The sequence below is a fragment of the Vulpes vulpes genome, chromosome 4 (genome assembly GCF_048418805.1).
Source record: "Vulpes vulpes isolate BD-2025 chromosome 4, VulVul3, whole genome shotgun sequence".
In the NCBI taxonomy this organism is placed as follows: Eukaryota; Metazoa; Chordata; class Mammalia; order Carnivora; family Canidae; genus Vulpes; species Vulpes vulpes.
In genome coordinates this window covers 64,127,227-64,151,641 of record NC_132783.1, presented here as the reverse complement: position 1 = coordinate 64,151,641, position 24,415 = coordinate 64,127,227, and the positions used below count along the sequence as shown (strand labels likewise).

Below are 24,415 nucleotides of genomic sequence, written 5' to 3'. Positions count from 1 at the left end.
AAATAGAAACCCAGAACTCCCCTTTTCACAAGTTCAAGAGAAAGGATGAAGAATTAGTGGGTATTATATAACAGCCCTTAAAACCCTTTCTTCTTAGGGACTGGGGTTTGTATTAGATCAGTATTCCAACTCTGTCTAGGTCCAGCTAGTATTAAAGTGTGTGTGTATTTTTTAATTTACTCACTTTATTCTCATCTCAATTCTTGAAATAACCATCTGAAGTGTTAATTACATATTTCTAACTTACACTAATACATAACTACTAAAATTCTAAGTGTTTACCCTAAGTCTAAAATCATCCCTTATACCATCAGCAGAAACACATAATCATGGTGACTAATCTGCCTACATCCTAAAACAAAGGCTTCAAAGATGTTATTACAATGTGAATAGAATGAAAAGGTTTCCACGTTTCACACGCACCATCCATAAGAAACTGAAACTCAATTCATGGGTTTACCACACTTTTATTACCAGTACTCAGCGGGAACTAAATAATCTTCGGGTGGTTACTTCCGTTTTTTCGGTTTCTTAGCGTGTCCACTTTTCTTTTGTCCCTTCTTCTTCTTCTTAATGAGAACAGCTTTTTCTCCAATAAACAAATTTTTACACAGTCCTACATTTTTTGAAGCGGAATTAAGTCCCTCCTTAGGTTTACCAACATTCTTCAAACTGGGATTTGAATTTGGTTTTAATTTTTCTTTATTAACAGAACGCATGACTCTCAGTTTTCTTCCCATCAGTTCAGAATTATTTAATTTCAGAGCAAGATGAACAGCATCTGTATTCTGCAATAAAAATCAATATATTAATTTCTACCAGAAAATCCTCTGCCAAGAAACTAGTAAAATTCTGACTTGAATGGATTAGAACAATTTTTAAGCTTGCTCATAGACAGAAACCCCTCCCATTTCCATATCCAAGAGATTCGATCCCATGAGTTTCAACAACTGTCCTTGAAGTGTCGTGTTCACTATGCTCCTCGTGAGTTTTCCCCCAGGAAGCACTCAGCTGCCTTATCACAGTCAGGTAAATCACAATCCGACAGGCTTCATTTTTCTCGTTGTAAAACGGGAGTTTCAGCCAAGATTAGTCATGTGCAATCTTCTAAATCAATGAACCTCTTCTTGTGTTAGTTGACTTGAGAGAAGGGAAGTCTGAGACGCTGAACTAGATGCCTTGCAGGATTTTGTTTATATTCCAAGTTCTATTACTTTTCTAGTGTAATATAGAACCATTAAATGCTAACAATCCTGAATATTCATATTTGTTAAAGGACTTTACAAACTTATCAAGCAATACTAGACAGCAGAGAAAGTGAGGTAACTCCAGTGCAGTAATGATGGAAACAAAAGGCTGTGACAACCTTTCTCAAAAGCTACCTCATAATAAAACATAGCAAGAGTATTAAACATGGTCATGTCTCTTTCATGACAGAGCAGAAAGCTAGCTGAGGACAAAGCACAAGCGGATTCCCAGGTGGGATATGTGTGACATTCCTCAGGCATTCCTTGGGTGCCCTTAAACTAAGGGAAGGGAAAAACAAATGGTTAACTGATAGAGATGACAGTCCTGTAAGTATGAGTGTCCATCAGTTAACAAAGGTCTTAGTGATTTTGGAGGAAAAAGCATTCTTATCAATCGCCTAACTCCCAGAGACCCACAGACTCAATTTCCTGGAGCCTTAACATCACCCTCCCCTCCACAAGGATGTGGGAAACAGAGGAAAAAGGGAATGTAAATAAAATTAAATTAGTTTATAATCTGTGGCCCATTGGCAAATACTTGAGATAGGCAGAGTATAATGTTCCTCCAGGGAATTCTCAACTCTCTTAATTTTTAATGCCTACCAGAGGGAAAAACAAACTCCCTTAGCTTGACAATAGCCAGGCCTCCAGTATCCGAGTCTTCTTTAGCATATTAAAGTCCTTTTGGAAACCTCCCTTTGTCCTTAGCTCCCCTAAGTCCCAAGTATAAAATCAAGTCACCCCTCACACTTAAAATGCAGCCCTTTCTGTCCATGGGTCCTGTCCCCGTGCTTTTAATAAAATCACCTTTTTGAATCAAAGACAGCTCAACAATTCTTCCTTGGCCTTCAGCTCTGGACTCCAACACCAACACTCCAAAAACTACGTCATTTGGTGCCCAACATGAGGTATGTCTTCTTTTCATCTGGACTGAGACTCAGTGCAAACCTGGTGAGTCCTTTCACTTCTCATTTTTTACTCTCATTTTTTTTTTTTTTTTAAAGATATTTATTTATTTATGAGAGACACAGAGAGAGACAGAGACATAGATAGAGGGAGAAGCAGGCCCCTCACAGGGAGCCCGATGTGGGACCCGGGCTGGGATCATGCTCTGAGCCTACTGGGCTGAAGGCAGAGGATCCGCTGCTGAGGCACCCAGGCGTCCCCTTTACTCTCATTTCAAGGGCTTTTCAAGGAATATGGTCTCACTGGAACACTTTCATGCTAATTGTTCAAGTTGCAATCTTCTAGCCTCTGGCTAACTCACGAGAGGAGAAAGCCTGCCTTTTGGCTAAAAGTTAAGCACCCTGGATAAAAGGAGAAGACCTAGAAACTGGATGCTGTCTTTATTCCTGTCCTCATACAAAGTTGTCTAGGGGATGCCTATGTGGCTCAGTGGTTGAGCATCTGCCTTTGGCTCAGGACTCAATCCTGCAGTAGAGTCCCGCATCAGGTTCCCTGCATGGAGCCTGCTTCTCCTTCTCCTTCTGCCTCTGTCTCTGCCTCTCTCTCTCTCTCTCTCTATCTCATGAATGAATGAATCAATCAATCAAACAATCTTAAAAAAAAAAAGTTGTCTCTCTTGGGCACAGGACAGCCACGTAGGTGACTAGCATAGCTGCCAATCTTAAGATTCCCATGTAAAGGTTCCTCCTTACTGGTCTATGTGATCCCCTGCAAATCTTTCATCTAGCAGCTTCTTGCCACGAGACCTCCACTGGAGCCAGCCACAACCTGTACCCAACTGAATTAAAACCCAACCAAGGAAGGTTTCCTAGGGAAGTTGGTTGTAAATACCACATGTGTTGAAATGTCACTTAGATCATGATGGATTTCAATCTTTTTCCACTTCATGGAAGGTGGAAATTCCAAGATTTAATACCTTACATATTCAGTACCTAAAATATTATTTACTAACATTAATATGGAGAAAGAGTGAACTGGAATGACTTTTGGTGAGGTATAATGACACGAACGATAGTCTATCATGGCAGGTTCTGAGTTTAGGTTTCTGAAGATGTAATCTGAAGGTGACAGTGAGTGACAATGAAAGAGCAGTGACAGCCTGTCCAGTGCATTTCAGAGAACAGTGACAATCACTAGTCTCCCATACCTCAAAGAGCACGTAACCGAATCCTCTGCCAACTCCCGTAACTCGGTCTCTCACAATCCTTACTGCCACGATACTCCCACAATCCAAAAAGTGTTCCTCAACTGCAGATTCTTCAACTTCTGAAAAGAAATTCAGTCAAAAATATAAGTAAGAACAGGATTGCCTTAGAAAGCTGGAGATGTTTAATAATGTAGCAAGTTAACATAATACAGCTAATATAGTGAGCCCCATGAAAATTAGTCACATTATATTCCATACTTTTTTAAGTTAGTCTTAAAGCAAAACATCGTTACTACTTAGTTATTATTTTCCTGTTGTTTTAATGATAAACAGGTGCTTTATTGGTTTAAATGAACTTACTGTACGGGAGATTTCCCACAAACACTGATCTCTTGTCCCTCTGAAACATAAAGAGAATAAAAATAACTAGAGCAGCAAATGGAAGCCATCCTAAAATGCACTCTTTCTCTCGCCCCACATATCTGACAGGTCTCCATTTCCTGATTTTTTTTTTTTTTTAAAGATTTTATTTATTAATTTGAGAGACAGTGAGAGAGAAAGAAAGAGAGCGAGCACAAGGGGGAAGAGGGAGAAGCAGGCTCTCTGTGGAGCAGGGAGCCCAACAAAGGGCTCGATCCCAGGACCCTGAGATCATGACCTGAGCCAAAGCCAGAGGCTTAACCAACTGAGCCAACTAGCCGCCCCCTCCACCTCCTGATTTAACTCATACCAGTCCCGTTTGATTGTTTCTTCCTTCTTCCCGCTCCAAAGTGAGTGAGCATAAGAGGAAGTAGTTATTTTTTTTATCACAGCTAACACGAACACATGGCCGTGCTCAAAAAGGGCATGCTAGATTAGAAACTGTCTCTGTACCGGGCCAGACAGTAGGTATGCCAGGATTGGCCAGCTGTGTGGTCTCTGTTGTAACTACCCCACCACCCCTGCCATCCACCCCCACCTCCCCCATAACACCACATTAACATGTAACCTAATGCATATGGTTGTGTGCTATTAAGACTTTACTTAAATAACACAAGCAGCAGATGGATTTGGCCCTCAGGATGGGTCAATGGTCAAAGCCAGAGAGGTCATTTCTTAGCCATGGTAATGTACCCTCTGTTCCTGTGGTGAGCCCTTATAACGTAGCCTGTGCTCACTGTGAGAGATCTTATAAACTGCAAATCTGGGCAGGTTGCTCCTGCATTTAAACCTGTGGAACTGCTCCTGGATAAAATCCAGGCTCCTCAACACGGCAAGCCACTCTTCGTGATTTGGCCTCTTCCTAGTTCTTCAACAGCAACTCTTACTGCTGTTCCTCCTCACACTCTACCTCTATAACTGTATCAAGCTCTTGCCAGTCCAAAGCCAATTAAATTTTGGCCTCCACTACATATACTATTTAAAATTTCTTGGGCCTAGATAACACTGACTCATCTTTCAAGTTTGACAGAGCACCTGTTCTCCTGGAAGCCCTCCTTTGTCCCTTCTTGCTGGCACCTCAAGTGTCCCTATCCTAAGCTGCCAAAGCATCTGGTGTACTTATCATAAAACAGAGCCACAATCAGCCTGTTTTGTCTTCACCTTTATACTGTGAACCTCTAGAGAAGTGAGACTGTATCTCAGCACTGCATGCCTGACATAGAGTAGGGACTCAAAAACTGTTTAAGGAGCAGTTTACCTTTCTCAATCTCAGTATGTGAAATAACATGTCAGCCCCAGTATCTCCAATATCCCTTCCAGGGTAACTCTAATTGCTTGATCTAGGAGTGGTGGGTGGAAGCTGTTGACTGAGGTCCTTGTGCCACTCTGGGCACCAACACTATACCACAAAGGGCAAAAATGTTTCCTTCTCAGCTTCCTCACGCTCACTGCTGATTCCATTCCTCTCCTAGCAAAACCTCAGAAGAAAACGTTTCATTTTATGAGACTCTAGTTAAGTTCTTTACACAACTCAAGTACTACTTACAGATGAAGTCTCAGATGCAAGATCAACTCTAATACGAAATCCATCTGCAATTTGGGCACCATTTCTGTATTATAAATACGAAGGGGAAAATGGCTGTTAAAAATAAGCACCGAATATTAACTGTAATATTCACTCTAAAGTCAAACCAAAGAATAACACATGTACTCACACAATCACTTAAATACAATCATTCTGTTCAAATCTCAAAGAGATAAAATTACCTTTTCAAGGCTTTTGTAGCAGAGCTCTCGTTCTTAAACACAACATAAGCATTAATATATTTCTGATCAGGATGAATTTTACGTCTATACAACAAGAAAAGACAATATAAAAGCTATTAATCTCAAAGTCACTAAAAAATACAGCTTATTTCCTTCTCACTTTCAATCAACACGTATGACAAGAATTCCTGGGGGGGGGGGGGGGAGTTTCACCTCTCTCTCTCTTTTTTTAAAGATTTTATTTATTCGTTCTGAGAGACAGAGAGAGAGAGAGAGAGAGAGAGGGAGAGACACAGTCAGAGGGAGAAGCAGGCTCCATGCAGAGAGCCCAACACAGGACTCGATCCTAGAATCATGCCCTGAGCCAAAGGCAGACACTCAACCACTGAGCCACACAGGCGTCCCTCTCTCTCTTTACCTCACTGTTCAACCTAGTGAAATTTCCAAAGCCTGGATTTTGTTGTATGCAAGCTAACAATATAATTCAATGTGTACCTCTGTCCTTGCGATTTCTTGGCAAATTGGCAGCCAGATCCAGAGGTATGATCAGACTCAGACTGCACCCCTTTGTCAGGACTAGAGGTAGTGCTGTGTTCTTTCAACGGGAAACATGTCATGACTAGTTTTCACTCTTAGTAACTGCAGTTATTGCTGCTCAATGCCTACACCCACTAATTCACTAGGTTTCCAAAATGGTCATGTAATTTAGATGTGACCAATCAGCAAAAAGGACCTACTAATGACCAGAGATTCTTCTCTGAAGACACGAACCTATTGTTTTTGAAGTAACAAAAACGCTAATAAACGAATGAGTACCATCAAGAAAGATACTAGGAAACACCAGAGCATTATTCATGGCACTCTGTAATAATATACAACACTATTTGATAGTTTTATATTGATAAAACTAGTTATGATTTACTGAATGCCTAATATAATATCGGGTACTGGTTAGACATTTTATGTATTTCATTTAATCTCACATCTCTGACATGGGTGTTACTTTTCTGATTTTATGGATAAGAAAGCTGAGACTCAGAGAAGTGCCATGATCACAAGGCAAGAAGTGGCAAGCCCTTAAAACACACCTACGTGACTCCAGGGACCCTACTCAGCCTGTGCAACACACATTTGCTGACAACATCCTAATTAGCATGTCCTACAGCAATCCTGGTGTTGTCATGTTTTTATCCTCTCCAAATTCATATATTGAAATCCATTTAATGCCCAATGTGATGGTAATAGAAGGTGAGGCCTTTGGGCGTTGCTAAAGTCATAGGGTGAAATCCTCAAGAATGGGGCTAGTGCTCTTAAAAAAAGTACCCCACAGAGCTCCTAGTCCCTTTTTAAATCTTATCTCACAATATAAAATGTGAGGACACAGTGAGAAGGCACTGGCTATGAATCAGGAAGCCGACCCTCACCAGAATGCAACCACGCTGGGACCCTAATCTCTGACTTCGCAGCCTCTGAAACTGTGAGAAAGAAATTTCTATTGTTTATAAAAAGCCATCCAGTCTGTGGTATTTTGTTATGGCAGCCCAAATAGACTAGGCCTAATCCCAAGACAACCTAAATGGAAAGTGACTTTAAAAACTCTTAATTGTACTGTTACTTGAGGAGAAAGGATCCTTGGCACAGGGAATAGGAGGGCAAGAATGCAGTTCTGCTCCCTCAGATGTGGCAAGAACATGTTTTGTATCAGGCTTGATAAATTTTTTTTTAAAGATTTTATTTATTTGGGGATCCCTGGGTGGCTCAGCGGTTTAGCACCTGCCTTTGGCCCAGGAAGTGATCTTTTTTTTTAAATATTTTATTTATTTTATTCATGATAGACATAGAGAGAGAGAGAGAGAGAGAGGCAGAGACGCAGAGAGAGAGGCAGAGGGAGAAGCAGGCTCCATGCAGGGAGCCCGATGTGGGACTCGATCCCGGGACTCCAGGATCACAACCTGAACCAGAGGCAGATGCTCAACTGCTCAGCCACCCAGGTGTCCCTTGATAGATGATTTAAAAACACTAATGACATCTAGAAGGTACAAAGCCAAGAATAGCATCACTCTCACCCTAAACAATAAGAAGCCAGATAGCCTATAACATTGTAAGCCACCAGAGCTGAAGACAAAGTGAAACCCAGTAGCTTGAACCCTAAGCAAAGATCGGTTCACCTCAAGAGACAGGAAGCAGCTCTGGTTCACAGGACCGGTGCCAGACGAGCGAGTTGGACTGATTTTAGCTAATATTTAATAAACTGCTAAAGCTGAGTGTGGGCTGGTCCTGAAATGGCATCTCTGGAGGCCGCCAACACAGTGGTACATGCCCATGAGTGGGCTCTGCCAATGTCCCTGGGGAATGACTGAGAGCGGGCGGGAGCCCAAAAGCACCCATGGAGCGTGTGGGCTGGAGAAGAGAAGGGCCAAGGCTAGTGTGCAAAGGGTACAAAGCCCCACCAGGATTCTTCTCCCTACAGAGAGGGCTAAGCTGCTAGGGCAGAGGCAACAAACCCTGTCACCCTTGGGCACAGGGGATATACCCTTGAGGCTGGAAGAATGGAGGCCTCCTGTCACAGTGAGGAGTGGGAAATGGTCTCCAGCACAAGACCCACCAAAGGCATCAGGCAGAGCATGGCTGCCATGAGAGGGAAGACCCCCCGGACACACTGACACAGGGACAGACAGGGCCTGCCAGCAATCTGCAGCCAAGCCAGGACATCAGTGAACCCCACAGCCACCTGACCAGACCACTAGAAAACAGCACTCTCTACACTGGATTTGCAATAAGATTTGAAACTTCTGCTCTTTAAAAGACATCCCTGGGACACTTGGTTGGCTCAATGGTTGAGTGAGCATCTGCCTTTGGCTCAGGTCATGGTCCCAGGATCCTGGGATTGAGTCCTACATCAGGCTCCTCGCAGAAGCCTGCTTCTTCCTCTGCCTGTGTCTCTGCCCCTCTCATGAATAAAATCTTAACAAAAACAACAAAAAAAGACACCCTTAAGTAAGTTAGCCACAGACTGGGGCAAAATATCCAAAGCATGTACAACAGAAAAAGGTCTTACATTCAAAACAGAGAACTCCATACAACTCAATACTAAGCTGGGGTCCCTGGGTGGCTCAGTCAGTTTAGCATCCGACTCTTGATTTCTGTTCAGATCATGCTCTCAGGGTCATGGGATCGAGCCCCATGTTGGGCTCCACACATGGAGCCTGCTTAAGATTCTGTCTCCCGCTGCCCCTTCCCCATTCTAAAAAAATAAAATAAAAAGACAAGCCACCAGAAAACAGGCAAAATTTTTCAAATGACACTTCTTCAAATAGATACAAACTGCCAATAAGCACATGAAAAGATAACTGATATCCTTCGTCATCAGCAAAACAGAAATTGAAACCACCTGACAAACCTTCTGAATGGCTAAAAATTAAATGACTGACAAGTGCTGGTGAGGATGTGACACAACTGGAGTTCTCACACAACTGGTGGGATGTAAAATGCTGCAACCACTTTGGAAATTATCTGGCAGCTTTTAGAAAACTGACATACCCAAAAGACCCAGCAATCCCACACCTCCAGATACTTTAGCAAGAAAAATAATTTGTATACTAATGTTTTTAGAACCTGTAATTCATGATAGCCCCAATCCTAAATAACCTAAATATTCATCAAACTGGTGAATGATGAACACATTTTGGTACAGCCACACTATGGAATACTACTGGGCAATAAGAAAAAAAAAAAAAGAAAGAAAGAACAAGCCACTGAACATCCAGCAGCATGAGCGAATCTCAAAATCATCATGCTGAGCAAAAGAAGTAGGTAACACTTTATCTCCTGCATGATGAGTCCATATACATAAAATTCTAGAAAACGCATGCTAACAACAGAGACAGGGAGCAGGTCAGTGGCTGCTTGGGGATGGGGTGGGGAGGCAAAGGCGATGACACAGAGTGAGGTTAGTATTCAGTATCTTGACTGTGGGAATGATTTCATGAGCACGTACATATGCTAAATTCATAAAATTGTACATTTTAAATATATGCAGTTTATTGAAGGTAAGTGATGCCTTAATAATGTAGAAACAAAGCCAAAGGAATGGACTATATGAAAAAACAAAATAAGTTTTACATGGCAAAATCCTCCAAGCAAAATAGCAGCTAAAAATAAGGAGAAATATTCATTAACTCAAATTACTAAAGGCTGATTTCCTTAACATCCACATATCTATGAGAAACTATTCAACAACAAAAAAAATGGAAAAATGATGGTCAACAACTCAGATAAGCACAAAAGACTCCTGAATATATGAAAAGATGCTTGCTCACAAGAGAAGTGCAAATTACAAGTATCATTTTTCACCTATCACTGAAAAGCTCAAAAACTTCTATTTTGTAAAGGTGGAAGAATACACATTGGTTACCATCTCTAGGATAGCAGTCAAAATTACAAATGCAAATACATTTTTGACCAAACAACTCCACTACTAGAAAGTTTATCCTAGAGATAATTCTCACATGTACAAAATTACATGAAAACAAGGTAATTCACTCCAGCCTTATTTGTAATGGACACAAGACTGCCACAACACATCAATGTCCATGAGTGGAGAATTTGCTGACACAAGTTATGGCATACCTTACAGAATACAGAGATGCTCTGAAAAAGAACAGGGGGATAATTTTTACACTGATAAACATCTCCAGTTTATAGTAAGGGGAAAAAAGGAACATGTGGAGGAGTATGCACATTTAATACTACTAAGTCAAAAGTTATGTGTGTGGGGAGTAACATATATATGTGTGTATCAGTGTGTAAGCGCATAAAACGTCTCTAGGTTATACAAAAAAGTAAAACCAGTAGCTGCCTAGAGCAGGAAAATGGCTAAGGGAAAAAGTCTAGGAGAAACTTTTTACTCCCTTCCTTTTCTTTCTTTTTTTTTTTTTTTTAAAAGTAGCGTCCATGCACAGCATAGAGCCCAACGCCAGGCTTGAACTCATGACATGAGTTCAAGACATGAGCTGAGGTCAAAAGTCAAACACTTGGGGATCCCAGGGTGGCTCAGCGGTTTAGAGCCTGCCTTCGGTCCAGGGCGTGGTCCTGGAGTCCTGGAATTGGGTCCCACATCAGGCTCCCTGCGTGGAGCCTGCTTCTCCCTCTACCTGTGTCTCTGCCTCTCCCTCTCTCTCTCTGCATCTCTCATGAATAAATAAAGAAAACAAAAAAAAAAAAGTCGGATACTTAACCAACTGAGCCGAGCCACCCAGGTGCCACTTCACTGCATACACTTTTATACTTTATTTTTAACCATTTGTTTCATTATTTGTTCAAATAATTTTTAAAAAATTTTAATTGGGGGCAGGTGTCACAGAGGCCAATGGCAATCAGAGTGTGAAAATTCCATTTTTCTGGCACCAAAACTACTTAGGGCTATTGTACACTCCTATCAAGATCTTGGTTTCTGTTGACACTTGGGCCCTTCCAGCCTCAGAGAGGAATAGGCCTATATGGTCTGAAGAAGGCGGCCTGTGTCTTATTAAATTTCCCATTCCTTACAGCAGCTGGACAATGCCCTGCATACGGCAGGACTGACATGTTTGGTTACCCAACAAACATTAGTGGAGTCAGTAACATATACTAACACATACTTATCAAGTGTTAACTATATACCTGACATTGTATGGGTATGGGAAAAAATTGGCAGAAACTCAGCCTGCCAAACAAATCTAAATTAGGGATGAATGTAGAAACAAACTCACCAAAATGCTCAAAGGGACCACCTAATTCAAAAATCCTGCCATTGAACATAAAGACTCCTAACTCTGGGAAACGAACTAGGGGTGGTGGAAGGGGAGGAGGGCGGGGGGTGGGGGGGAATGGGTGATGGGCACTGAGGGGGACACTTGACGGGATGAGCACTGGGTGTTTTTCTGTATGTTGGTAAATTGAACACCAATAAAAATTAATTTATTAAAAAAAATCCTGTCATTGTAGGATTCCCAGGAATATTTTTAAATTTAGAGTATAGTCAACACATTACATTAGCTTCAGGTATAAAACAGTTTCAAATGAAATCTTTTTTAAAAATATATTTTTTAAATATTTTATTTATTTATTTATTCATGAGAGAGACAGAGAGAGAGGCAGAGATACAAGCAGAGGGAGAAGCAGGCTCCATGCAGGGAGCCCGACGTAGGACTCGATCCCGGGACTCCAAAATCACACCCTGGGCCAAAGGCAGGTGCTAAGCCGCCAAGCCACCAAGGGATCCCCTGAAATTTTTTTTAAAACTTTATTCAATCAGTACTGGCTGAGGTAACTAGGGACTTCTTTTTATTGAAACATAATTGACATATAACATTAATTTCTGTTGTACAATATGATTCAGTATATGCATATACTATAAAATGATCACCACAAGGAGTCTAGTTAACATCCATCACCGCACACGGTCACAAATATTTTTATGATGAGAACTTTTTTTTTTTTTTTTTAAGATTTTATTCATTTGAGAGACAGTGAACACAAGCATGGGGAACAGCAGGCAGAGTGAGAAGCAGGCTCTCACTGAGCAGGGAGCCCAGTGTGGGGCTGGATCCCAAGACCCTGGGATCATGACCTGAGCCAAAGGCAGACACTTAACAACTGAGCCACTCAGGTGCCCCTTTATGATGAGACCTTTTAAGATCTACTCTCTTGGCAACTTTCAAATAACCAATATAGTATTATTACTGTAGTCGCCATACTGTACATTACATCTCCATGACTTATTTAGTTGTAACTGGAAGTTTGTATCTTTTGACCTCCTTTACCTTCTTCACACAGAGAAACCACCGAAGGGTTTCACCACAGAGAAGTCTGTGTCTTTGAATTCTTTTTTAAAAAGATTTATTAACTTTAGAGAGAGAGTGTACACGAGCAGGGGGACAGGGAGAAGGAGAGAAGCAGACTCCCTCCTGAATGTGGAGCCCAACACAGGGCTCAGTCCCACGAACCCGAGATCACGACAGATAGCCAAAACCAACACACTCAACTGAGCTACCCAGTTGCCCCTTGAGCTGTTTTTCATTCACTGACTTACTTTACTTGGCTTAAAGCCTTCAAGGTCCATGTTGTCAAAAATGGAAAGATTTCCTTCCCTTTTTTTCGGGCTGAATAATATTCCTGCATGTACATGCGTGTCTGTGTGTGTGTGTGTGTCTCCCCCCCGTTCATCTATTAATGGACACTTACGATGCTTCCACGTCTTGGCCACTGTACTGCAATGTTTTCAAAGTACGTTATTTTATATATTTATATATATATTTTATTTATATATATATGTTACATATATAAAACATATGGAAATAAGTATTATATATATAAATACTATTTAGGTTTCATGTCCAGCATGGAGCCCAACATGAGGCTTGAACAAGAACTGAGCTGAGACCAAGAGGTTGGACGCTGAATGGCATGAGCCACCTAGGTACCCTGATGGTATATTACTTTATTTAATCTATTATAACTGTACCTACATTCAGATGTAATCTGTATAACTATTAATATATCTATATCAAATATATACATCTGTTTGTAAAATCTATATTACATGTGCTAGTTAGAAAAAAAAAAAACAAAAACCCAAGATCAGAGATTAATAGGAAACGCTGCACTTAACTGAAGATAAATGAGAAATAAAGGTTTACACTTTAAACTGTACAACCTTATATTGACATATAACATTTTAAATGTTATATGTCAATTATATTTCAACTTTTAAGATTAATGAGAAATAAAGGAAGAGTAAAGAAACTTGAATGTCTTATCCTTGGCACCAAGTGGATAGGATAGGGGAAAATTCTCTGAAAATACGAACCACAAACCATTATACCAGTCTAGTTCCAAACCCTCAGAGAGCCTGAAGTGGTATTAAACTGGCAGTACCCCCAGGTGACCAACAGAAGCAAACATGGAACTCTGGAAAAACCTAACCTACCAACAACTACTATGGGGCATTCCAGACTTTCAGATGCATCCTGACTTCAAATTATTAAGATATGGGAAAACGTGTGCCTTAGAACTGATAAAATATGGTATTTATGATTTATACTAGAATATCTGGGCACAAGACTTTCTTATTCTCTTCCAAGCACTACGCTCAATTAAACGCCCTTGAAATTTTTCATGGTACATTTTCTAGTGAGTTATTTTATAATACTTTCTGTGACTCTACCATTTATTTTAAGGCTTAACAGACAAATATCTTACAAGTTTATATGCTATTACAGACGTAAGAAAATGGTCAAGTATGACGTCTTACCCAAATATAAAAATCCATGAAAACATGATCTCAACTTTTAACAAAAATGGAAAAGAGTTTAAATCTACTCCCTTTCTGTAATTATAAACTTACTTTATTGCTGCCAACTTTTTGGACAAAGTTCCCTCTGCTGGAATCTTTTAAGAAAAAAGAAAAAAAAGAGTATTAAAGAAAATTCATTATCTGAAATATTACTTCAAATTAATTGTATTTTAATTAACTGAATTCTAAATATCTTACTCTGATGTGATCATTTAAAACATTCGAGGGAAATACTGAATCAGAAACAACCATCCTAATGTTATATGAATGGGACCTGGAGGCTTAGAACAAAATATTCCAATGATGTAAGACCATATTCAGATTTCATAGGTATTTACTTTCCATCTAGACGGAAGTAGACATACTGTGCCCTTGAACTGTGTCAGGTGACTCAAAGGGGTCTCAGGTCATGAGAAGACACTGATGTTGAAGATGCATATGAAAAATTAAGGAAAACTTTTATAAAATAAGCTTGGAAAAAGGCAACATTTCTTAAATTAATATTTTATTGTAAATTCTACAGGATTTGAGATATGTCGAACTAAACTGGTAAATAATATAAAGAAATATTATTTCATCTAAATGTCTAAAAGTTGATATATGCCAGCTGGCAAAAACAAACAAAAACAAAAACAAAAAAAACCAAAAACACCCCATGGTATCTTTAATTGGGCAAATAAGGGAATCCCCTTTACGTTCAAACTCACTTTAGTTTCAGTCATATATAGTATTCATTTATTTATTTATTTAAAGATTTTATTCATTTATTTATTTGAGAAAGAGAGAGCACAAGCAGGAGGGGCAGAGGAAGAGGGAGAAACAGACTTCCCACTGAGTATGGAGAACAACACAGAGCTCCATCCCCGGACTCTGAGATCATGACTTGAGTGGAAGGCAGATACTTAACCAACTGAGCCACCCAGGTGCCCATATATAGTATTCCTTTAGTACTATTTAAGAGTGAATGGGGTAGGGAGGGACAACTTTATGGAGTAGATGGAAATTCAAATCAACAACTGTGACTGTCGGAATATACCAATACGGTCAAGATACTGAGAAGGCAAAGGTGAAAAGAAACAGACCTGCAAGTTCACAGATCAGGAACACCTATGAATGTCAATTTAATTTAAGGCAGTAATTATAAATCTCTGAAAATCTTTCTTAGTCATCCAAAATATAGCAAAACTAAGGAATTCTCAGTTTTTCCTGTTCAAACTGCTAACATACAACATAACAGCGCAAGACATGAGAAATGCACAAGTGAATTATCAATAGGTGAATGACAGTCATCAACACACATTTATTGGGTGCCTTATAGGAGCCTGCAACCATCTAGATCCTATTATTGAAGATACAAATGAGTAAGTGTAACATAAGGCAATAAGGTACAAAAACAATTTAGAGGGAAAAAAATACCACTTAATGGTATAAAGTATCAGAAAAAACTCGAGTGACATTTTCTTTTTTTAAATTTTATTATTTTTTTAAAGATCCATTTATTTGAGAGAGACTGCACTGCATGCAAACACGGGGGTGGGGGAGGAACAGATGGAGAGGGAGAGAGAATCCCAAGTGGACTCCACACTGAGCCCATTGCAGAGCTTGATCTCACAATCCTGAGATCATGACCTGAGCTGAAATCAAGAATCGGACATTTATAACTGCCTGAGCCACCCAGGTACTCCAGAATAAGTCACATTTTCATGGTCTATAAAAATATAGACAGTATCTTAATAGACAAAATGAGATTTCAAGAAGGATGCCCAACAAAACAAATGAACTGAGCAAAAGGACAGGAGTGAGAAAACCCAAATGTATGGTCAGCATTGAGGGAAGCTTCAGAGCTGCAGAAAAGTCTCATGTGGAGGTACACATGGCCTCAGGGCCACAAAATGACAAGTGTCAGGCTATGAACCAGGACAGATTTCACTCACAGAAAGAAAAATATAAGAGGTTTAGGCAATTCCATATAGGTTTGATGTGTATAATGTGCAGGTACTGGTGACCCAAGGATGATCAAGACAAACAGTACCAGCAATCACTGCTTTCAGTCTGGTGGGACACACGAACAATGTAGTAATTACAGAAATTACAGAAGTGTATCATAAGGACCGTGATGAAGTATAGGGTGCTAAAGAGTGCACAGCAGGGTCAGCAAACAGACCAGTAATCCAGGGACAGGGAAGAATCTGGCCAGGTTCCTCAAAAGTAATACCAGGCCAAGGTGTGTATGTGTGTGTGTGTAATAATCCTGAGTTTCACTAAGAATTTTTGGGAAAGCTAGGGATCCCTGGGTGGCACAGTGGTTTAGCGCCTCCTTTGCCCCAGGGCGCGATCCTGGAGACCCAGGATCGAATCCCACGTCGGGCTCCTGGTGCATGGAGCCTGCTTCTCCCTCTGCCTATGTCTCTGCCTCTCTCTCTCTCTCTCTGTGTGACTATCATAAATAAATAAAAATTTGAAAAAAAAAAAAAGAATTTTTCGAAAGCTAAGTTCACAGTGGGTATGCTGAACAGAAGTAGACTGAGGGTAGAAACCATAACAAGCCTCTGCAACTATTCTGGCAAGAGGTAATGAGGAGTTAGGTGGAACAACGCAGAAGAAAGGAAGGACTCTTGGGGAAAAAAAAAACAAAACACTCAGCTAAAAAATAAGCAGGGATACCAACAATAAAAGGGTGAGTGGGCAAAGAGTCCAAGGCAATGAAAAGGAAGCCTTGGTGGCACTAACTCACACAGAACATCAGCACACAGCACGGGATGGGGCCAGGGAGAGTGGAGGTGGACACAGACATGCTGAAACCCGGGTGCCAAAGATACCCAAGTGGATGTGTCAGGGACAGATCTGATAGGGAGAATGGGACTCCAAAAGGCAGACAAAATATATATGAAAAGAGAGAGAAACAAACACCATGACAGAATCATGGAGACTGCCAAAAACCTTGGGAAATGTCTATTTTTAAGAGAAAGAACACATGTGCCAAGTGTGGGGCTGGTGGCAGAAGGAGAAGGAGTCTTAAGCAGACTCTGGGCCAAGCGAGAAGCCCAAATCAGGGCTCGATCTCATGACCCTGAGATCACAACGTAAGGCAAAACCCAGAGAGTTGGACACTTAACAGACTGTACCCCCTAGAATCGTCTACTTTTAGACAAGAGGGCAGTTTTGTCCTCTGGGGACATTTGGCAATGACTGGAGAAACTTTGGGTAGTAACAGCCTGGGTGGGGAGGGTGCTACCAGAATCTAGTGGGTAGAGGTCAAAGATGCTGCTAAACATCCTTCAATGCACAGGGCAGCCTCCAATAACAAAGAATAATCTGGCACCAAACATCCATGTATCAAGGCTGAGAAATCCCATTTTAGAGAGTCACATGAGGAAGAACAGTTAGAAACAGGGAATAAACTTTTCTTTTATTCTAATGTGCGTTAATTACATTTAAAAAATATAAATGAGAATAAAAAGAATGATACTATTTCACGCTCCAAGAAGCATGGCTATAACTCGTCTATAGTGTTCAGTTGGTGAAATCAGATATCCTCTCCTTCTATAAAGGTTTAATATTAAATTGATTTACAAAACAAAAACAAAAACAAAAATCAAATTTGTCTGCCTGGGTGACCGAGTGGATCACTCTGTTAAGCATCTGACTTTCTTTTTTTTTTTTTAAGATATTATTTATTTATTCATGAGAAACAGAGAGAGAGGCAGAGAAACAGGCAGAGGGAGAAGCAGGCTCCATGCGGGGAGCCCAATGTAGGACTCGACCCTGGGTCTCCAGGATCACGCCCTGAGCCGAAGGCGGCGCTAAACCGCTGAGCCACCCAGGCTGCCCAAGCGTCTGACTCTTGATTCTGGCTCAGGTCATGACCTCAAGGTCATGAGATCAAGCCCTGCATCTGGCTCTGTGTTCAGCAGAAAGCTGGCTTGGGATTCTCTCTCCCCCTCCCTCTGTCCCCACCCCCCCACCCCAAGCTCATGTATAGAGCATATGTCCGCTCTAATAAATAAAATCAATCTTGAAAAAAAAAAATTAAATAAATAGAAACTTTGGCTTCCTATGCTCGGAATTTAAGTACTGTTTGCAGTAGTCACACAAACTTTCTGTACTGAATGCCTAGGATTCTAGAAATGCTTTCAACATGTTTTAATGTTCTGCAAACAAGTCACACATCCACTCTCCAACAATGGTATAATTTTACTATGTGAACTCATTAAATATGAACAGAATCCAAGTGCCAGCACTACATACTAAGAGCATCTCTTCTCTTCAGTTAGATTTGAACCCGTTGATTCAAAAAAGTTGTGCTTCTCCATCTCGCTAATACCAACATGTTAGTAAGTCTGACTTAAATGCAGTACATTTTAAGAGTTGCAATTTCAAGGTGGGGAGAACACATACCAAAGAACGAAATCGTACAGAATCTATTTGTCCATACTCTCTAAAAAATGATTTCAGCTTCTAAAAAAAAGAGAGAAAAAACAAGTATATATATTCTTCAGTTTACTTTTAGAACATCAAATAAGTGCTATAAAAAGGAATTAAGTAAAACTGATATTTTATTGCCAGGTTTTATTTTAAGAATATTTCAGGAATAATTAACTATTCAGATAAAAGACAAAAAATTTGGCTGATATAATATAAACACAACTCAAGTTATTACTACCTATAAAGGTACACATTTTTGTCTTTCAATCTTTTATAATCTTTACCACATATAAATTATAAAGGTAGGACTTAATCAACCCCACACAATGGAAGAAACTTAGGATGTATGCATCCATTTATAAAACAAACATTCATTGAGCCTCTTACTATGCACTAGGCACTATTTCAGGTTTACGTTCTAGTAACATGTAACAGAAGAAACAGCTAGGAGAAAAAAGAAAACCCTATTAGGAGGCCACTGCAATACTTGAAGAAGATTTGCAAAAGCTTGTATTAGGGCACTGACTATGGTAATGGAAAGGAATGGGTGTATACTGGAATCAATCTAATTAGTCTAGTCATTTATAATGAAGTCAATATGTTAATAACTTATTAATCATGCACTTATTCAATGAAGGAAGAATAAACTAAGCTATGAATTATTAACACTCTGAATCTTTACAACATGCAGATTATACACTTACCTTCTTATTACATGTGACAGGCAAATTCCCAACAAACACAGTTCTCTCATTCTTTAATCTCTCCTCTTCTTGGTTGATTTTAATTTTCTTTCTTTGATTTAAAACTATGTGGTCTACATCAAGTACTTTTTTATCTGCTACATTAATACCAGATTGAGAATTATTCCTCTTCTGTTCCTGTTTTTGATGAATTTCTTCTTCTAAATCACGACTTGCTAGAGTGTTTTTCCTTTACAAGGCAAAAGAAAATAAAGAGGAAAAAGAAAAGAAGAAATGAGTCCAGGAAGTCAGGTGTAGTATTTGACAAAGTACAAGGATTAGAAAATATTTCCACCTGTGCTTTGTACTTACCATAGAGTCTGAGACTCTCTCCCTCTCCCTCTCCCTCTGAACCTACCCCTACAACCTCATACACATGGTCTCTCTCTCTCACAAAAAAACTCCTACCTACTTTTGCTTCCCTAAATATAAACTTATGATTCATAAATATATGTAAATTTAAAAAGCAGCATTCTCAAAGAGACTATTTTTTCTAAATTCTGACCAGTATTACTCTTCCACTAGAGCAGAAGTTCCACTGAGGGTTCATGTCTAGTTTTTTGTCCACTATGGCATATAAAGTACTGAGCAGGAGTGAAAGGAACCAAGACAACATGGTGAGGTAGGAACCAGGTCAAGAACCATGACTGCTAGGAAAACATGCTTAGACAGTATCCCATAGAGTCTAAGGAGCCACTGAGGACTTTGGAGATTGCCTTAAAAAGATCATTTGGGCAGCAGAGCAGAAGATAATTATGAAGAGGTGAAGGGTGGAAAAGGGAGATCAATAAGAAGATAGTTGTAACAGCATACTATCTAAGAAGACAATAGACCAACTAGAGAAAGAGAAGGGTGGAAAGGCAGAAAAAGATCAAAGAGATCAGCATCATCAGGACTCAGCAGCTGATTAGATGTGCAGGGAAAAAAAGAGAGTGTAAGATGACTCCCAAGTTGTTGGCTCAGGCAACTGGAAGGCTGGTGGTATCACTCATGCAGAGGAACATGCTTGATGAAGATAAACAGCTCAGTCTGAAGCATTCTAAACTTAAGGTGCAGTTGACTCTTGAGCAACATGTATGAACTCCACTTACAAGTGAACTGTTTTCTAATAAATATAGTACAGTACTATAAATGTATTTTCTCTTCCTGATGATTTTCTCAGTAACATTTTTTTCTCTAGTTTACTTTATTGTAAGAATAAACACTATACTAAAAAAGCAACCTACAGAATGAAAAGATATTTCAAATGCTTATTGTAAGAATAAACACTATACTAAAAAAGCAACCTACAGAATGAGAAGATATTTTCAAATGCCTTTATCAAATGAAGGCTAGTATGTAAGATCTATAAAGAACTTCTCAAACTCAATACCCAAAAAATAAATAATCCAGTCAAGAAATGGGCAGAAGACATGAACAGACATTTCTCCAAAGAAGACCCACACATGGCCTAAAAACACATGAAAAAAAATGCTCCTTGTCACTTGGCATCAGGGAAATACAAATCAAAACCACAATGAGATACCACTTCACACCAGTCAGAATGGCTAAACTCAGGAAACAGCAAATGTTGGCACAGATGCGGAAAGGGGAACCCTCTTCCACTATTGGTGGGAATGTAAGCTGGTTCAGCCACTCTGGAAAACAGGATGGAAGTTCCTCAAGAAGTAAAAATAGAGCTACTCTATGACCCAGCAATTGCACTACTGGGTATTTACCACAAAGATACAACCGTAGTGATCTGAAGGGGCACATGCACCCCAATGTTCATGGCAGCAATGTCCACAATAGCCAAACTGTGGAAAGAGCCCAGATGTCCATCAACAGATAAATGGATAAAGAACATGTGAGATATATAAATATACACAATAGAATATTACTGAGCCATCAGAAAGGATGAATACTTGCCTTTTACATTGATGTAGATAGACTGGAGAGTATTATGCTGAGTGAAATAAGTCAATCAGAGAAAGACAATTATTATGTTTTCACTTATATGTGGAATAGAAGAAACAGCACAGAGGAACATAGAGGAAAGGAGGGAAAAACTGAATGGGAAGTCATCAGAGGAGGAGACAAACCATGAAAGACTTAACTACAGGAAACAAACTGAGGGTTGCTGGAAGGGATCCAGGGGAAATGGGGTAATTGGATGATGAGGACACGGAGGGCAGCCTGAGTGGCTCAGGGGTTTAGTGCCGCCTTCAGCCCAGGGCGTGATCCTGGAGACCCGGAATCGAGTCCTACTTTGGGTTCCCTGCATGGAGCCTGCTTCTCCCTCTGCCTATATTTCTGAGCACTGGATGTTATATGCAACTGATGAATTACTGAACACTACATCGGAAACTAATGACATACTATATGTTGGAGAATTGATTATAAATAAAAAGAAATAGAACTATATATAACATAAAATATATAAATGTGTATTTTATGTACTGCTTATGGTACTGGTAAGGCTTCTGGTCAACAGGAGGCTATTAGTAGTTAAGTTTTGGGGGAGTCAAACTTATATGTGGATTTTTGACTGTGTGGGGGTTGATGCCCCTAAACATTCCATTGTTCAAAGGTCAACTGTATATAGAAAATATAGATGCAGATGTCAGCAGGTAAACTGATTCACAGCTCAGGAGATCAGGAGAGAAAACAGAACAATGCAGCCATGGGCATAAATGAGGTTGCTCAGAATGAATGGTAGAAAAAAGTCAGTGACCAAACACAGAATCCTGAGGAAAATCAACATTTACAGAGCAGTCAGAAGAAAAGGTACCCACAATAACACTGAGAAGAAACAAACAAGAGGAGAATCAGAAGAGATTGCTACTTAACAGCTGCAGAAAAAAGTACCCATGAGAAATACAAGAGAAGACTCACGAGACAAAGGCTTTATTGTCTATTAAATATGGCAACCAGGTCAGCATGGCTCCACTGAGCACTGTTTCAGAAGTTTGGTCAGATCACAGAAAAAGAAACACAACAAGCAAACAATCAGACCACAAGTTCATGGAAGAGAAAACAGATCAAGAAAAGAAGAGAACACAAGTATCACATTTTTCTGAAAGCTTGACTACGAAGGGAAGGAAGGCAGCAAACGGAAACATGACTATAGGTAGGGTTTGGTTTTGTTGGATTTCTCTTTTTAGGATGATAATCTTGAGCACATTTGTATAGCAGACAGAGGAAAGATACAGGAAAGAAAAGAAAATGGATATATTTGAGGACATAATCCAGAAGGAGGTAGAAGAGGTCTGTAGTATACACAGCAGAGGGGACTGATTTAATTTGGACAAGGAAGAAAACATCTTTCTCTGAGGGAAAAGCAAAGAAATTAAGGATATGCATAAATACACTAAGTAGGAGGTCAAAGAGTAGTAGTAACTGTTAGCAATGAACAGCTGTGACTAGGTAACATCATCAATAGTGATAGAGAAACGAGACTTCAGGGGCTTAAAGAGAGTGGCTTCACACACTGAGGAAAGGTACCTGGGAACCTGGATGTGACTGCTATTTGGATCTTGATCAAATCAACTGTAAAGAAAAATTTTTTAAGCTAATGGCAGAAATCTGATCTCCAGCTTAGTAAACTTAAGAAAACAAAACTCATCTTCATGCTGAATTATTTACACATTTAGATTACAGATCTTAGATTTGCTTCCACTTAATGAGGGAGTCATGAATGGGGTCAGGATGAAACAAGACTGGCCAAGTATTAATAACTGTTGACACTGGGTATACGAGGTTCTCTTCTCTTCACCCTTTTCAACTTTTGAATACGTGTGAGATTTTCCGTAATAAATGTTTTTTGTAAAAATGAGAACTACAAAATGAGAAAAAAAGATGAACACTGCAGGTGCAAAATCTCAATTTCTTTACCATCTAATTTCTTCAACATCAACTTAAGAGAATTCTACCAACCTTCTGTCTGCATCAGAAAGTTTTTTCTTCGCTTTCACTGATTTTGAAGGTTCTTGCAAAAGTGGTCTCTGAATTTGAGATGTACTTTCTTCCTCCTCATCCCGTTTCCTTTTCTTGGTGGTTTCCTTTTAAAAGTCATAAGTTATGTTTGAGATCTCATCTTTTAAAATCATTTAACAGTCTTTCTAAATTAGCAATTTTTCTGTCCCACTGGATGTCCAGTAGTGAAAGGTTACTTAAATTCTCTCCGGCCCACTCTGGAAACCACGCACTGAGAGGTAAACTGCTTAGGTTTTTTTGTTGTTGTTGTTGTTGTTTTTTAAAGATTTTGCTTATTCATGAGAGATACACGGGGAGAGGCAGACACAGGCAGAGGGAAAAGCAGGCTCCCCGCCGGGAGCCTGATGCGGGCCTCGATCCCAAGACCCCGGGGTCACGACCTGAGCCAAAGGCAGACGCTCAAGCCCTGAGCCGCGCAGGCGCCCCAGGCGCCCCAGGCTGCGTGTTTTAGAAGCCTATCTAACGGGCCCGTCGGAATAGCACCCGGTGACTTACTTTAGGCACAGGCACGTACACGGGCTGAAGCTGAGGCTCTAAAGAGCCGAAGAGGGACGCCAGCCGAGCTGCGCGGTCTCCGGGGGGACGCCTGCCCTGGAACAAGCTGCTGGCGACTTGTCCAACCACATAGTCTCCGGTCAGAGTCCCGCGAACGTCGTCGTCCGGGCGTTCTCTGCACACGGACGCCACAGCGTCAGCCATGCCGCGTCCCACCGCTTCGCCCGCCCGAGCTCCCGAAGCTTGCCTCGTGCCACTCACCCTTCCTCCGCACCTCCCTTTTTCTTCCGTTTGTTCTTCCCTTCCACCAGCATTCTCGTCCCACGGCTCCAGACACAGCAGCCGGGCCGCGAGCCCGCACGCGCGCCCGCACTTCCGGGCCCCGGCTACTTCCGCTCCCGGAGCCACGCCCCTTCCGCTCTGGGCCGCGTGGGAGCCGGAGGCCTCCAGCCGCTCGGGGCTGGGCTTCCTGGGGCGGTTGGACCTCTTCAGGTTTGCAAGTGAGAGGAGAGTGCTTGAGGCTTGGAGTGTAACTAAGGATCTGCCAGACTGGGTGTGGGGTATCAGCCCAAGTGGAGGGAAAACGCGGTCCAAAACCCCTGAATCATTGACGGGGAGGGAGGGAGGTTTATCAAGATTATCAAGAAAGGTTACAGGGACGTAGGTTGCACAATATTAGCAATTGGTGAATCGGTGTGCAGCGTACGTGGGTATTTTTTGCATTGCTCTGGCAACTTTTCTGAAATTCGACACAATTTCAAAGTTAGATTTAAAGCAGTGGAGGCCTCAGGCCGAACCTGCTGTCCCCTTGCTCTTCTACCAGATCCTTGGCACTCTTGCTATTTTCTCAGCCTAACTTCGCTGACTCCTCTCCCTCCAAACCCATACATTCCAG

The 24,415-nt window shown here is 40.7% G+C and overlaps 1 protein-coding gene across 2 annotated transcripts; it reads right to left on the bottom strand.

Annotated features, from left to right (window-relative positions):
* Positions 1-451: 451 nt before the first annotated feature.
* RBM34 (RNA binding motif protein 34) lies at positions 452-23,925 on the bottom strand. Of its 2 annotated transcripts, XM_026008713.2 has the most exons (11): positions 23,782-23,925; positions 23,521-23,695; positions 22,966-23,090; positions 19,012-19,240; positions 18,281-18,340; positions 13,934-13,977; positions 5,548-5,631; positions 5,327-5,390; positions 3,721-3,760; positions 3,361-3,479; positions 452-788 (listed from the first exon to the last, which is right to left on the bottom strand). In XM_026008713.2, the coding sequence occupies exons 1-11, from the start codon at positions 23,832-23,834 to the stop codon at positions 510-512; spliced, it is 1,272 nt and encodes a 423-aa protein (XP_025864498.1). In that variant the 5' UTR covers positions 23,835-23,925; the 3' UTR covers positions 452-509. The 2 variants fall into 2 exon arrangements, with proteins under 2 accessions (XP_025864498.1, XP_025864499.1); XM_026008714.2 differs by lacking the exon at positions 5,548-5,631.
* Between the last annotated feature and the right edge of the window lie 490 nt (positions 23,926-24,415).